The following is a 14,627-nucleotide window of genomic DNA, read 5'->3' on the forward strand; positions in this document are numbered from 1 at the left end:
CTTAGTGTGATTCTTTAGTATATCTCAGAGACATGGAAAGGCTTGGCGATCGATCTGGTAAATAGGTCCCTTCTGTGGTTACCATCATAGAAGTGTCCAAAAGATAAGTCTAGGACCTGTGTGAAAACCATACTAGTCTGCGTTTATTGACTCTTTTATGTTCTGTTCTTCAGAAAGAAGTAAACAATAAAATTGTCATGCTTCCCCAAAGTGAGGCGGGGGCAGGGGGAAGTGAAGGGGGAAACAGGATTCCTTTTGGCAGAAATAGAATTTTCTATGCACAGAAACATCTCTGTGACCTCAGTCTGCGCACATGGTTTTCCTGAAGCTCTGATGGGAGATACACAAGCCAACTACAGAGCAGGTTAAATGTGGGATTACCTTAATGTCACCTCACTGCCACTCCTCCCAGGCTATTTCTATTACTGTCAGTTACTTATTGAAAAGGAACTTGGCAGAGACACCTGGGAATTAATTGGAATCCAGAGATTTTTCCCTTTGTAATTAGGACCGCCTTGGGTGTTAGTCACATCTTATACTCCTAAATTTCCAAGAGGTACTTAATATGGAAAATGTGGTACTTATTGTCCTTGTGGCTTTTGTTTGGATAATGACAGGCAGATACTGAGGATGGTTTACTGCTGTACTGTGGAGAGAACGAGTATGGGAAAGGTGACTTCATGTCTCTGATGATCAGTGATGGTGCACTCAAGTTCAGGTAACTGTCACCATAGTCCATAAATTTATATTTAATGTGAATGGCTTGATTTATTCATTTTTTATCATAGTTTTATAATGTCATGGGACTTCAGGGAGTTAGCCTCACCTCTCTGTGTCTATCAGCACTCCACCACAAAGTTCCTATGCCATCCCCCATCCCAAAGATCCCATGTTGTTTTTCCCAATCACCTACCTCTTCCCTTGGGTAACTATCATAGTAGCACTCGCAATTATTGGCTAGTAGCAGCTCTCTGGCTCTGCAAGTTCTACTGAGTGTTTCTGATATTCCCATTAAATTAGCCAGTCGGCAATGCCTCTTAGCCCATTCTACTCTATTAAGAGTCGCAAGACTAAGGAGCCCAGAAAAATGTGCCATAATTTGTTGAAAGTCTAAAAGGCCAGTCATGCTTCATTTCCTACTGGCAACCTCAGGATCCTTGGGGACATGGCATAAAGGCTGTCATAGTGGTGTTTGACTGAGAGGAGTCAAAAGTCATAATGTTAGGCATAGTGGCGAGTGGACATTGCAGGATATAAGGAGGTTATGGGGAATAAGACAATACAATGATACAGATAGCTGAAAATGACCCAATTCCTCACTTCTCAGCCAGAGTCTCTGTTCACCCCAAGGCATAGGTCATCTAGATGGCAATGGTTGAATGACTATGAGGAATAGGTTTCCTTCTATTTCATTATTACCTTTTGGGAATTGGGATAAGTCCCCAGAGAAATCCCTGGAAGAAAAATGATTCAAGATCTAATTATCTGAAATTTGAATTCATTTTAAGTATTTGGTAAATTCCAAGAAGGGAAAGAATTTCATTTATTCATCATTTTTTTCTAAGCTTCTGAGGGAAAACAAATATTCTAAACAGCTCCCCAATAAAGATTCTGTGCACAGATTAAAGAGAGATAGATCATTCCAGAGAAGAGATATTTAGTTCTTTCAGCTATCTAGCACAGCTTTTTCTTAAATTTCATACATCAAAATGAAAATAAACAACTTTGTAAATAAAGAACTAGCTAGGAGTAAAACTATCATACAGGGAAAAAAGCAAAATATCTTTAAAAGAAACTAGTTTGGAATGTTTCTGCCAAACATTTGAAATGCTGGAAAGCCAAAGTGGTTGATGAGTTATAAGAGACTGAGAAAGATATGATTTGGGAGGTATGGAGAGGTCAGATTACGAGAATTCTTATACATTACAGGAGATATGTATTTTAACTGAGACTGCCATTCCTATGGTGAAATATATTCACATTGCATGAGCACTCCTGCAGAACTGAACAAAGTTTGAACAAATAAAACAGGCTACAGCTATTGGAAGTCATTGAATGTACAGAAATCCAGGCAGATTTTGGAAGGACATCAGGACATAGAAGAGAAGCAGCGCATGGTAGAATTTCCATTGTGTGCTGAAAGAGCTCTTGGTATTCATAAATATAACAGAGCAGATTGACTGAAAGAAGCCCTCACTTCTGGAGGTGAAGTCCTTGGAATTCAAAGCATGATGAGTCAGTGGATCAAAGACTCTGTTTCTTTTTCTACCTCCATAGATTTAACTGTGGATCTGGGGTTACTACCCTCATCAGTGGGACCAACATCAAAGTTGGGGTCTGGCACACAGTCACCATCTACAAAAATGGACGGAACGGGATGCTGAAGCTAGACAATGGCACTGCCTTGATAAGTGAATCCCCGGTGAGTGAGAACACTGTTCCCTGCCTGCCCACCTCATACCCCCCCAAGGGCATCCTGTGAGGGCCCCACTGCAGAGAGCTGAGGTAGCTTCAGCAGGATACAAGTTCATGGTGAACTCTTACAGTTGATCTCTGATATGCTCCTGCAGGGTTCCTGCCGTGGAGGTGGGCTTTGGATACACCCCACCCCATTCCCCATTTAACAAGAATTGTATTTGCAAAGACCATCACTTGGAGGTTGCACAGGGACATACAGTAACTCTTTTGTCTAGGGATGCATTCTCTTTCCACAAGGACATCAAAGCCAGTGGCAGAGGAAAACTAATATTAGAATAGAAATCATCATTAGCGCCAAACCCCAAGCTTGCTTTTGAGGCAAGGATGTTACAATTTTGTGGCTTCAGAAAATAGTCCCAAAAGATTCACTTGGTTCAACAGGCAGGAATAATCCACTCATCAACTCTTTAGGAGGGGATATGATTATAGGAAGTGGTAAAGAATTTAACTGTTGGGGTACTCAGCAAATCACTGAGGTAATCACATATTTGTCATGCTTTGGGCAATGTTAGGATGGTGTTTAGGGTAAATAGTTTGAATTAGCAACCTGCCTAATATCCAACCTATAATTATAATTAGTTAGGTGTCCCTATGCTCTTAGGAATAATGTAGCAAGAAACCCTCTATGTATGGTTTCCTCTATGCCTGTGCTCTTCACTCGTTTTTACGGGCAAGGTGTGTCATAGAAAGAACATGACTTACTGTTTCAAAAGGGAGAGGGGAAATCGCATTAATTTTGACCCTCATTGTCCCCCCCCCCAAAAAAAATAAAGGGCTCTAAAGTGCTGGTGTAGGCCTGGGATATTACACCACTCATAGAGTACCCTGAGTTCACTGCCGGGCCCCCGGGATTTGGTCCTGATGGTCCCTAAGAACTACAAGGGATATCTCTTGTTAGAAAGTTGCTGAGGGACATATTGGTAACAGGGGAAGCATATGGAGCATATGGACAGGGAAAAGGCAAAGGTCAGCAAGAGTGAGATCCCAGGCACCATTCTTGAGAGTTTGGCTTCAGTTTCTATAAAAGGGAGTTCTGGGGTTTAATTTAGGTATCAGAGTTATCTCACCCTAAGCAAGGGAATCCATTTTTCACAAGTCAGCCCCCATCTGAATCTGTGGAGGGCTTCCCTGGGGAAAGCAAACCCCAGGGCACTGCCCGTCTCCACGCAGGCCAGTAAACAGGCTGTGTGGACCGAAAGGCAGCCCTCTTCACATGCCAAGCCTCTGAGCTGAGATACTGTAAAGGGAACATGGAACTCAGAAAAACCACATCTCTAGGAAAGGTGGAGGAGGAAAAAGGGATTGAGCATTCAGCCCCTGGCACGAACTTGGATCAGGAACAGCAGCAGAGGAGTGAAGATAGATTTAGACAGGCTGACTTCTAAGGATCTTCAAGAGTGAGATAGCAGCTCCACTAATGAAAGCAGTATGCGCCATACTGGCAAGCCATAAATTAATTCCTAAAATCCATGTAAGCACTTGAAAGAGACCTGGATCTAGTCACTATGCTATTTACAAATTATTTTGGGTTTTTCATTATGGTTGTTTGTGTTTCTTTTTGTTTGTTTTGTTTTATTTTTGGTTTTGGTAACAAAAGTGCAAAGGATAAAAATTACATTTCTGGATATCCTAAACTTTTTAAGTCTGCCTTTCTCTTGCCCCCATTTTACTCTTTAATCCAGATGAATAAGATTTCTCTAGAACAACTATTAACAACTGAAAGCAACTTGATCTTCATCTCATTTTCAGCTCTGTATTTTATCACCCTAATACAACCCAAATTGTGGTTTGGTCTAAGACTGTGAATGTCCCAACTAACTATATTTTTAGATGACTTACATGTTAAAAGTATTTTTATTTCAATTTTTTATTTCTGGGTCACACTTGGATATGCAGATCTTACTCTTTGCTCTATGTTCAAGGGTCATACCTTGCAGTGCTCAGGAGTGCAATGTACAATCCTAAGCACATGTGCAGTGTTTGCATGAAGGCAAGTGTTGTACCCACTGTACTATCATTCTGTTACTTATAAAAACTTTTTACCATCACATAATAGTATGATACTTGCAGTAGTTCTATAACAAATTCACCACTGATAAGCTTTAATTGACACATTTTTTAAAAGTTGCAACCCTGAATATATTAAAAAATATTTTGCCAATCTCTGGAAATTTTCCCACTGACAGTGTTTCCTGCATGATATAGTATAAAGGTGATGAGGACAGTGAGAGGTAAATGTTAGGCCACGTCTATCCAAAAGTAATCTTATTCCCTCCTAATGCTCAGAAGAACCCTTTGACCCATCCAAAGTTCACACTAAAATGGTGTCAGAACTGGAAAGAGAATTTTTTTATGGATACCTAATATAGCATATTGTTTGGTTACTCTTGGCTACCTACCTTCCCTTCCCTACTAGACGTTCTAAAACATCCCCTCTGGAAACATAGTCCTTAACAAACATGAGAAGTTTGCTAAGTTTCCTGTGGCCTCTCTCTCTCTCTCTCTCTCTCTCTCTCTCTCTCTCTCTCTCTCTCTCTCTCTCTCTCTCTCTCTCTCTCTCTCTCTTTCTCTCTCTCTCTTATACATTTGAAGTAATATTTTAAAGAAGTACCTACATAAACTGTACTATAGTCACCACTAGAATTTATTCTAGTTCTGGACATCACAAATTGCTGGCTCTTCAGATTCATACATCTGTCTTTATCTCCGCCCTACAAGTCAATGTCTTAAAAAAAAAAAAGGAAAAAAACCTCAAGGGCTCTGTAGATAGTACAGCAGAGAAGGCACTTGTCTTGCATGTGGCTGACCCAGGTTCAATTCCAGCACCCAAAGGTGCCCCTGAACTCCACCAGGTATTCTGCCACCCTGCCACCCTGAACTTCACCAGGTGTTACCCCCCCCAAAAAAAAACAAACTTGGTTGGGAGAAAACATTGTGGCAATAAACCACATTTTAATCATGTCCTTCATCAAAAACCCAAGTGTCCAAGAACAGATGACTGGTTAAAGAAACTTTGGTACATCTACACAATGGAATACTATGCAGCTATTAGAAAAGATGATTGTCTAATTTCTCAAGCGGTCTCAGTAACATCTCCATTCATACTAGCCCTGAGATTTTAGGAGCCTCTCTACTGGCCCTTCCCAACGATGCCACATTAAAGGCTCTTTCAGGGTCAGGGGAATGAGATCCAGCATTGTTACTGGTTTTGGCATACAAATACACCATAGGGAGTTTGTGAGGCTCTCCCATGTGGGCAGGAAACTCTCGGTAGCTTGCCAGGTTCTCCCAGAGGGAGAACTAGGCTATATGATGTATGGGAACTTGGTTTTAAGTCTCTGGATGTTGGCCGTTGGTGGGATTACATGGCACTGCAGGCAGTTCCTGGGTGTGACCGTCTAGCTACTGGAGAATGGGGAATCTAGGCAGAAGAGGCCCAGTCCCAATCCGAGCGGGCTTGGAGGTCTCAGCCCCAGGTCCCACACACCTGGGCTCCTCTGCCGGTACCTTCATGCGTGAGGCTCGTCCAAACGTGTGCAGAGGGGCCTTCAGCATGGCTGTGGCTAGGCTCTAGAGGTCTTTGGCCGTGGAAGCTCTGCTTGGGGCAGGGAGGGAAGCTGGAGCCCACCCCTCCAAGGGGCCCTGGGGAAGACAGCCAGGTGTTCGGGCAAGAGACTCTGCATTGCTCTCTTCCGGGAGCTTGGTTTTAAGTACAGAAAAGATGAAGTCATGAAATTTGCATATAAGTGGATCAACATGGAAAGTATCATGTTAAGTTAAATAAGTCAGAAAGAGAGAGACAGACATAGAAAGATTGCACTCACCTGTGGAATATAAAGCAACAGAATGGGAGACTAACACCCAAGAGAAGTAGAGATAAAGACCAGGAGCTCTCCACAGCTTGGAAACTGGCCTCACATGTTGGGGGGAAAGGCAACTCAGATAGAAAAGGGAACACTGAGTAAAGGATATTGGAAGGACCCGTTCGGGTTGAAAGATGTGTGCCGAAAGTAGACTATAGACTGAACATGATGGCCACTCAATACCTCTATTGCAAACCACAACACCCAAAAGGAGAGAGTAAAAAAGGGAATGCCCTGCCAGAGGCGGAGTGGGGTGATGGGGGATGGGAACATTGGTGAAGGGCACTGGTGGAGGGATGGGTAAACAATCATTGTATGACTGAAATGCAAACACGAAAGTTTGTGAGTTTGTAACTGTATCTCCTGGTGATTCACTAATAAAAAAAAATCATCTCCCTCATCAAAATCTTTTGTGCTTCTTTTAGTGATTTACAGTTTTCATCTTTCTTAAAGGGTGGCTATGATAGGATTACCTTCCGAACACCTCTCTATATTGGTGGAACCCCTCGTGCTTACTGGTTATTCCCAGAAATAGGAGCAAGTCTAAGCTTTCAAGGATGTGTGCAATCACTCATCATTAATGGAAAGAAAATTGACCTGAGGCCCCAGCCCCTGGGGAATGCCATCAGCGGGGCTGATGTGGGTAAGTAGTTATGAAGTGGACTGGTCTGTTCTTGTGGGATTGTTCCTATGGTTGAAAAAGGAAATTGAATATCTTGATGAGTTGCAATCCTACCAAAGCAGGGGTATGCATAGACCAGTTGGGAGGATAAAGCAATTGCTCCAACGTGAGATCATGGTGGTTAGGTCTAAGATGGCCTTGGTAGAGCTGTGGAGAAATTTGACAGGTCTTTGGGGTGGGGTATGGGAGTTGGGGAGGTTCTCATTGCCCTTCAACATGCTTTGCCTCACCGCACACCATCCCACCTTCTCTTGCACCTTAGCTTTGCCCCCTTCTCTTCCTGGTGTTGTCGGAGGTGGTGCTGGTGTTGGAGTTCCAGTGAACACTTGGTTACAGTGCTCACACACTTGGCTTCACCAAAGTCCCACTTGTGATGTGTTACCAGGGATCCCAATGGCAGTGTCAGCAATCACACTCAAACATTAAGGTGGTATCAAACATGTGGCTTCATGAATTCAAGGCAGGTATACCAGCATTGAGCCATATCCTGGTGCCCTCACTTCATTCTCACTGAATAAACTTACACAGCAGCTGACATAGTGTAGATGTGTGTCGATGAAAGTTCATTTGTCAAGACTAGAGAGAGCTCGTTGTACTGAGGTTGTGCCATTCTACCCTGGCTCCACATGTCTGCCTGGTACCACTGGTATAGCCCATAAGACCCCTGAACACCACCAGGTTCATTGAACCATCAGGCCCAGTTGGCCAAATACCACAGAGGTTGGGAAGGCTGCTTGGGGCACCCCACCAAAACCAGTTATCTTAAATAAGGGGCTTGAGCTGTGACTCAGTGGTAAAGTCTCTGTAAAGTCTTGGGTTTTATCTTGGCTCTAAAAATCAAAACAACAAACCTTTTCTATGTTGTTGATGAGATCCTGTCAGCAGTTTTATTCCCCCCACTCTACTTGAAGGTTTTTGTTGTCTCTAAAACTAACCTTTTCAGCCATACTCTCATCGCCTCAGTGCGGGCTTGCTGCCGGGATTCTGTCTTCTCAGTTACCCAAAGATTTCCCACCTTCTGTGTACCATTCACTCCTCTGCAGTCATTGGAACCACTGAATTTATTTGTAATAAAGACAATAATATATACAGGGAACATTTATATTGATATAGAGTTCTATGATAGTTTTTAGGCTTTGATATTATAGTTTTATATATATATGCTTCATTACTAAGCATTGAACATGATAATTTTATTGTGCATGCCGTTGCTATCATGATATTCAAGGGTGAAGAGATGAGTGATATTTTGAGGTAGTTGCCACAAGTGGAATAGGCTCTGGCAATAACATGACTCTGTCAGTGACAAGTCCCCATCACTGCTGCTAATAGAGGTATTGAAGTCAATACTCAGGTACTCAGTTTCCAGCAGGGGTGAGGGGAAATGCTTGAACTTATTTGCACTCACTCAGGACTTCTCATCCTTCCCACAAAAGCCAGAGTCCTGCTTCCCATGGTCCCACTTCTGTTCTTCTCTGGGGACTCTTTCCTCTCTTTCTTGGACTCCAACAGCAGTTCCTGGTACCCCCCCCCCCCACCCTGCCTGAACACGCCAAGCAGACGAGCTCTCTGGAAGCTCTCATGTCCTCTCTTAACAAGTCCTGAAGCTCATCCCCATCTGTTCTTTGCCAAGCCGCAATGATTGAGTTCTCTCCTTGCTCATGTTCCTCTTCCAGACCCTCCATGAACTTGCCCCATCTGTGTTCCCTGGACCATTGTCTGTTTTGTGTCTTCCCTGCCACTCAGCAATGTCCTTTCATACCCTGTCCCCTCTCAGGGGGTCCATCTGTTCTCAGTGGCCAAGGTCACTGCTTGTGGAACCTCCAGTCCCTCTCCTGTCCCTGGGCCTCACTTTGTGTTTCCACTGAGCAAAGCTCAACCCTCTGCCCCCAGGAAACAAGCTCACAGAAACACTCAATTCTTCGCTCTCACCACCGTTCTTCCCATCATCCAAACTGGAGAACCTTGACAGCTGGCTGAATTCTTCTGTCCTTTCAATCCCTGCAATGAACTATCTCTCTGCCACTATGTCCCTTTGATCTTTTCCATTCTTTCTATGTCCTGGGCTAGCACCTTCTCCCGCCTTGATTTTCCTTACCCCTGATGGATTGCATTCCCTTTTCCTGCCCGAGTCACTCCCAATCCATCATGCCTCCCACCGGCAGAATAATCCTGCTGAAATGTGGCTCCAATTGAGTAAACAAGGCTGGCTGCTGTTCACAGCCTCTGCGCCTCCACCCCACGTCCGTCTCTTTAAAAAAAAACAAAACAAAAAAGAGTTACACTGAAAATTTGGGAAATAATTACTTCCATGTGTATCTGAAAGAACCCAAGGCTCCCACTTCTTCCTGTGGGACCAGCCGTTCTCTGGGAAAGAGACTCAGCTCATAGACACGGGTGGGACTTGGAGACCCGTGAGAGAGTTGGACTCTCAGGGCCAACCTGGTCAAGGTAAGCAGGGGTCACTCCTGCCTGAGCTTCCAGGGTCAGGCTCTGTGAAAACGGAAAGGCCAGGCTGCTCACACACAGGTGATGAGACAAAAGGTGCCCAGATGGTGTCTTGGAGGGGCCAATAAGGGCTTCTGGCCTCATGTGGGAAGGTGAACGCTGCTTTCTCCACTGATGGAGGAGGCTATCTCTGGTGCCATCACACATGCATCTTTTTTTTTTTTTGCTTTTTGGGTCACACCTGATGATGCACAAGGGTTACTCCTGGTTTTGCACTCAGGAATTACTCCTGGCAGTGCTCAGGGGACCATATGGTATGCTGGGAATCGAACCTGGGTCGGCCATGTGCAAGGCAAATGCCCTACCCGCTGTGCTATCACTCCAGCCCCTACACGTGCATCTTTTAGCCTCCATCCTAAGAGAAGAATTTTGTCCTCATGTAGGGGGCTGTGGGCTGGCTGTGGTCTCTCTTTCTGGTTAACTATGAATAGGAAAACTAGGATGGCAGCCAATTGGGAGAAAATCTATTTGTTTTCACATTCTCTGGTGATCTACATTGGAAAATGACTGTGTTTCTCCTTCATGAGTCTCTGACTGACGTGTTTGGGTAAGAGAATTGCCCATTCTGAGGCTGAACCACTCAGCAGTTCTCCTCCCAACCCACCTCTCTGTCTTTCATGAGGTTATAACCCATGAGAAGTAGAAATAGAATTTTTGGAACCCACATTTCAAGGGGTCTGGAATCCCCCTTCCACTCCCACCCCAGAGGAGATGGCCATGCAGGTCAAGTAATGGTTCCTTAACTCTTTCACCGCTCATCTTGTTGGCTTCAATTTTCAACCAACAAAGCTGCACCACTTAAGGTAATTGGGGCTACACAAATTAGAACACTTTTACCATAAAGACTGTTCACATTGAAGGAATTGGAATACCCTCTGGGAGGAACAGCAGAGAGATGAATTATAGAGGAAACAGCTCAGTCATCCCTGTCAGTGATCATAAAATTGCCCAACAATCTGTTACTCAATTTATTGTGTCCACTGTCTCTTTGGCTTGCCATCAAAGTCAAATGAAAGTGAAGGCTCACTTATCCTGAAACCTGGATCATGGTTGTGCAATAAGCGCTAAGCAGCAGGACTAAGAGTCAAATCCTGGTTATTTAGAACTCTGGGCTCTTGACTTGATCGGCTTGGGTCTGGGACTATCGGGCAATGCATGGCCAACTTTGTAATCTGTGCTCTATATTTAGGGGAATGCAGCCGAGGGATCTGTGACACAACCTACTGCGTCAACGATGGCATCTGCATACCATCCAGCGCTGACTCCTACATTTGTCTCTGTCCCCTGGGATTTAAGGGTCGACACTGTGAAGAAGGTGAGGAAGAAGCAAGGGGCAGGACTGTTGCTGCCTGCAGCTAATTCATATTTGTGTCCTTTTTCACTGGTGTGTCTTGAGCAGAGCCCTGTACAGTTTTATGGGATTAACATTGCTTGGTTCAGAGTGATGGAGAATTTCCCCTTCCTCCACCAGTTCCAAGTGCTTTGAATGCCAAAGTGTTAAACCAACCCAAGAGACATGATCCTCCGAAGATGCTCCTCAGTAGGGCATCAAAGGGCTCTACTTGGCCCTCAAATAACATTGAACACTTTTATTAACAGTGCGGTCACATCAGACTGGATTCTTAAAACTTATTTTTGTTTTTGTCTTGTGGCCATACCTGATGATGCTCAGGGCTTATTCCTGGCTGTGTACAAAGGGATCTCTCCTGACAGGGCTTGAGACACCATAGGGGTGCTGGAGATGGAGCCCTAGTTGGTCGCCTGCAAGACAAATGCCCTATCTACTGTACTATTGCTCTGGCCCCAAACTCTTAGAATTTCTGTCTGTTTCAAAGGAGAGGTTGGAAAGACAGGCAAGAAATACTAAGAAAGAGATGGGACAAACATGATCTTGTTTCTTCTGTCGGCCATTCTACTGAGTTAGTCCCCCACTTCATATATCACATACCAAGTACAGATGTGGTCTATAAATATATATGCACACACCTAGGCTTCAAGTACACATGCATCTAATAAATCTAACAGATACATACTCATCTAATGATGCCAAATTGGGGATTGGAGAGATAGTCCAGTGGGTAGGGAACTTGCCTTGCAGGTGGCTGACCCAGGTTCAATCCCTGATACCTATGTGGTTCCCCCAAATCCAATCAGGAGTGATCATTGAGCATAGAGTCAGGAATAAGCCATGAACACGGCTGGATGCCCCCCATACACAAACAAAAACAAATTTATAAAAAGAAAAATTCAGGGGGCTGGAGTGATAGTACAGTGGGTAGGGCATTTGCCTTGCACACGGCCAATCCTGGTTCAATTCCCAGCATCCCATATGGTCTCCCAAGCACCATCAGGAGTGATTTCTGAGTGCAGAGCCAGGAGTAAGCCCTGAGCATCGCCGGGTGTGACCCAAAAATCAAAAAAAAAAAAAAAAAGAAAATTCAAAAGATTTTTTGGGAAAATCCAGGAGGATCAAGCATGTAGTTTACTTTTTAGGCCATGCCCAATGATGGTATGTGACTCTTCCTGGCAGTGCTTTGGAGAACCATATGTTCCCGGGGAATAAAATTAAGGTTACTGCAAGTAAGGCAAGTGCCTTCATCCCTGTACTGTCTTTCTGACTTCACTATCTCTCTTACCAGTCATTCCGATTTTAAACCTGAGGTACCATGCTGAGGAAACCCATTTTTAGCCCAGCCTATAATCTCAAACCTCCTATCACCTAGCAGAGACCGTATGAGTCAGAGTTAGGCCACACTGTGGCTGATCTTCTCCTTGTTCCCTGCCTGATACAATGGAGGCTGATCCCCTGTCACATCGCACCTCACTGTGATGGAAGTTCAGTGAAGGTCTGGGGTGCTATCAGATAATCCCACCCAAATTCCACTGGCAAGAATTTACCTCCCACCTAGCTGCAGAGCAGCTGAGCCATGCATTTATTTTATTTTTCAAAAAGCATTTTAAAATTGGATCATCATGAGATACATAGTTACAAAGCTTTCATGATCAGGTTCCAGTCATATAATGTTTCAACACCCATCCCTCCCCCAGTGTATACACTTCCCACCACCAATGTACCCATAACACACCCTCCCACCACACCATTACCCCTCCTTCCACCCTATCCCACCCCATCCTGCCTGTCTCTCTGGCAGGCACTTTTCTTCTTACTCTCTACTTTGGGACATTATGGTTTGCAATATAGATACTGAGAAGTCATCATTTTTGATCCTTTATCCACTTTATATGCCTGGACTGGAGTGATAGCCCAGCAGGTAGGGCATTTGCCTTGCACATGGCTGACCCGGGCTCAATTCCTCCATCCCTCTTGGAGAGCACTGCAAGCTATGAGAGTATGCTGCCCACATGGCAGAGCCTGGCAAGCTACCTGTGGCATATTCTATATGCCAAAAACAGTAACAACAAGTCTCACAATAGAGACGTTACTGGTGCCCGCTTGAACAAATTGATGAACAACGGGACGACAGTGCTACAGTGCTACAGATCCACTTTCAACACACAACTCCCATTCTAAGTGATTCCTTGAATCGCTCATCGTTGTCACAGTGGTCCCTTTTCTATCCTAGTTGCCTTCTCTCCCAGCACTTGAGGCAGATGTCCAACTGCGGATCAATCCTCCTGGCCTTTGTTTCTACTGGCCTTGGGTGTTAGTCTCATAGTATGTTATTTTATGTCCCATAAGTGAATCAATTATTCTATGTCTGTCCCTCTTCTTCTGAATCATTTCACTTAGCATGATACTCTCCATGTCCATCCATTTATGTGAATTTCATGACTTCATTTTTCCTGCATAGTATTCCATTGTGTAGATTTACCATAGTTTCTTAGCTCTGTGCCTACAAGCAAAAGAACACAGCTCTGCAGAATGGGACACTAACACCCAAGAGTAGTAGAGATAAGAACCAGGAGGTCTGCCCCACAGCTTGGAAACTGGCCTCACATGCTGGAGGAAAAGGCAGCTGAGACAGAGAAGGGAACACCTAGTGGAGAATGTTGGGAGGACCCACTAGGGTTGAAAGCTGCATGCTAAACGTAGACTATAGATCGAACATGATGGCCACTCAATACCTCTATTGCAAACTACAACATCCAACAGGAGAGAGAACCAAAGAGAATGACCTGCTGCAGAGACAGGGTGGAGTGGTGGGGGTTGGGGTGGGGATGGTGGGAGGGATACTGGGAACATTGGTGGAGGAGAATGGGTACTGGTGGAGGGATGTAAACGAAATGCAAACATGAAAGTTCATAAGTTTGTAACTGTACCTTATGGTGATTCACTAATAAAAATTTTTTAAAAACCCAGCTCTTTACTAGGGAGGTAGCTCAGTAATGGAGCACTTGCCTTGTATGCGTGCAATCCCTCACACAGCCTCAAAAGTAAAGACCTTGGGTCAGCCATGGAAGGATTTCTAACCTCCTGCTTCTGCTTTCAGCTTTCACTTTGGTCATCCCACAGTTCAGAGAGTCGCTAAGATCCTTTGCAGCAACGCCGTGGCCACTGGGACCCGAGCATTACCTTTCCTACATGAATTTTGAGATCATATTTCGACCAGAGTCGACAGACGGTGTCCTGCTGTACAGCCACGACAATAGCAGCAAGGACTTCGTGTCCATCATTTTGGCAGGCAGCCACGTGGAATTCCGCTTCAACTGTGGCTCTGGCACTGCCATTCTCAGGTAGATGCTGTTGGGTGGTCATCGACCGGCACATTGCCTGGGCAATCCTAAGGTGGATGCACAGCAAGTGGCTAACAACTGGTTCAAAGCATTAGCAGTAATTGAGTAGAGAGAACAGTCCTGTCCTGAGCAATGTCACTTTATTTTATTTGGTGAGAGGTGGTTTGGTCACCTATGCTCATGCTTACTTCTGACTCTGCTCAGGGATCACTCCTGGCTGCGCTGGTGATATCATATGTAGTACCAGAAATTACATCCATCCAGGTTAGGCAAGGGAAGCTCCATAACCCTTATACTATCTTTCTGGCCCCGAGGCAACCACATTTTATTTGTTTTATTTTTTGCTTTTTGGGTCACACCCAGGAATGCACAGGGGTCACTCCTGGCTCTGCACTCAGGAA

The 14,627-nt window shown here is 44.5% G+C and overlaps 1 protein-coding gene across 1 annotated transcript in view; it reads left to right on the forward strand.

The window, feature by feature from the left end:
- The window catches only part of EGFLAM (EGF like, fibronectin type III and laminin G domains), a 188,323-nt gene that overhangs the window by 139,215 nt on the left and 34,481 nt on the right, over positions 1 to 14,627 (forward strand). The window contains exons 11-15 of the mRNA XM_055139954.1: positions 618 to 718; positions 2,278 to 2,422; positions 6,795 to 6,984; positions 10,721 to 10,846; positions 13,983 to 14,226. Of these exons, the coding sequence (XP_054995929.1) occupies positions 618 to 718; positions 2,278 to 2,422; positions 6,795 to 6,984; positions 10,721 to 10,846; positions 13,983 to 14,226 (806 nt within the window). The remainder of the gene's footprint in view (positions 1 to 617; positions 719 to 2,277; positions 2,423 to 6,794; positions 6,985 to 10,720; positions 10,847 to 13,982; positions 14,227 to 14,627) is intronic.

The sequence above is a fragment of the Sorex araneus genome, chromosome 1 (assembly GCF_027595985.1).
Source record: "Sorex araneus isolate mSorAra2 chromosome 1, mSorAra2.pri, whole genome shotgun sequence".
Taxonomy (NCBI): domain Eukaryota; kingdom Metazoa; phylum Chordata; class Mammalia; order Eulipotyphla; family Soricidae; genus Sorex; species Sorex araneus.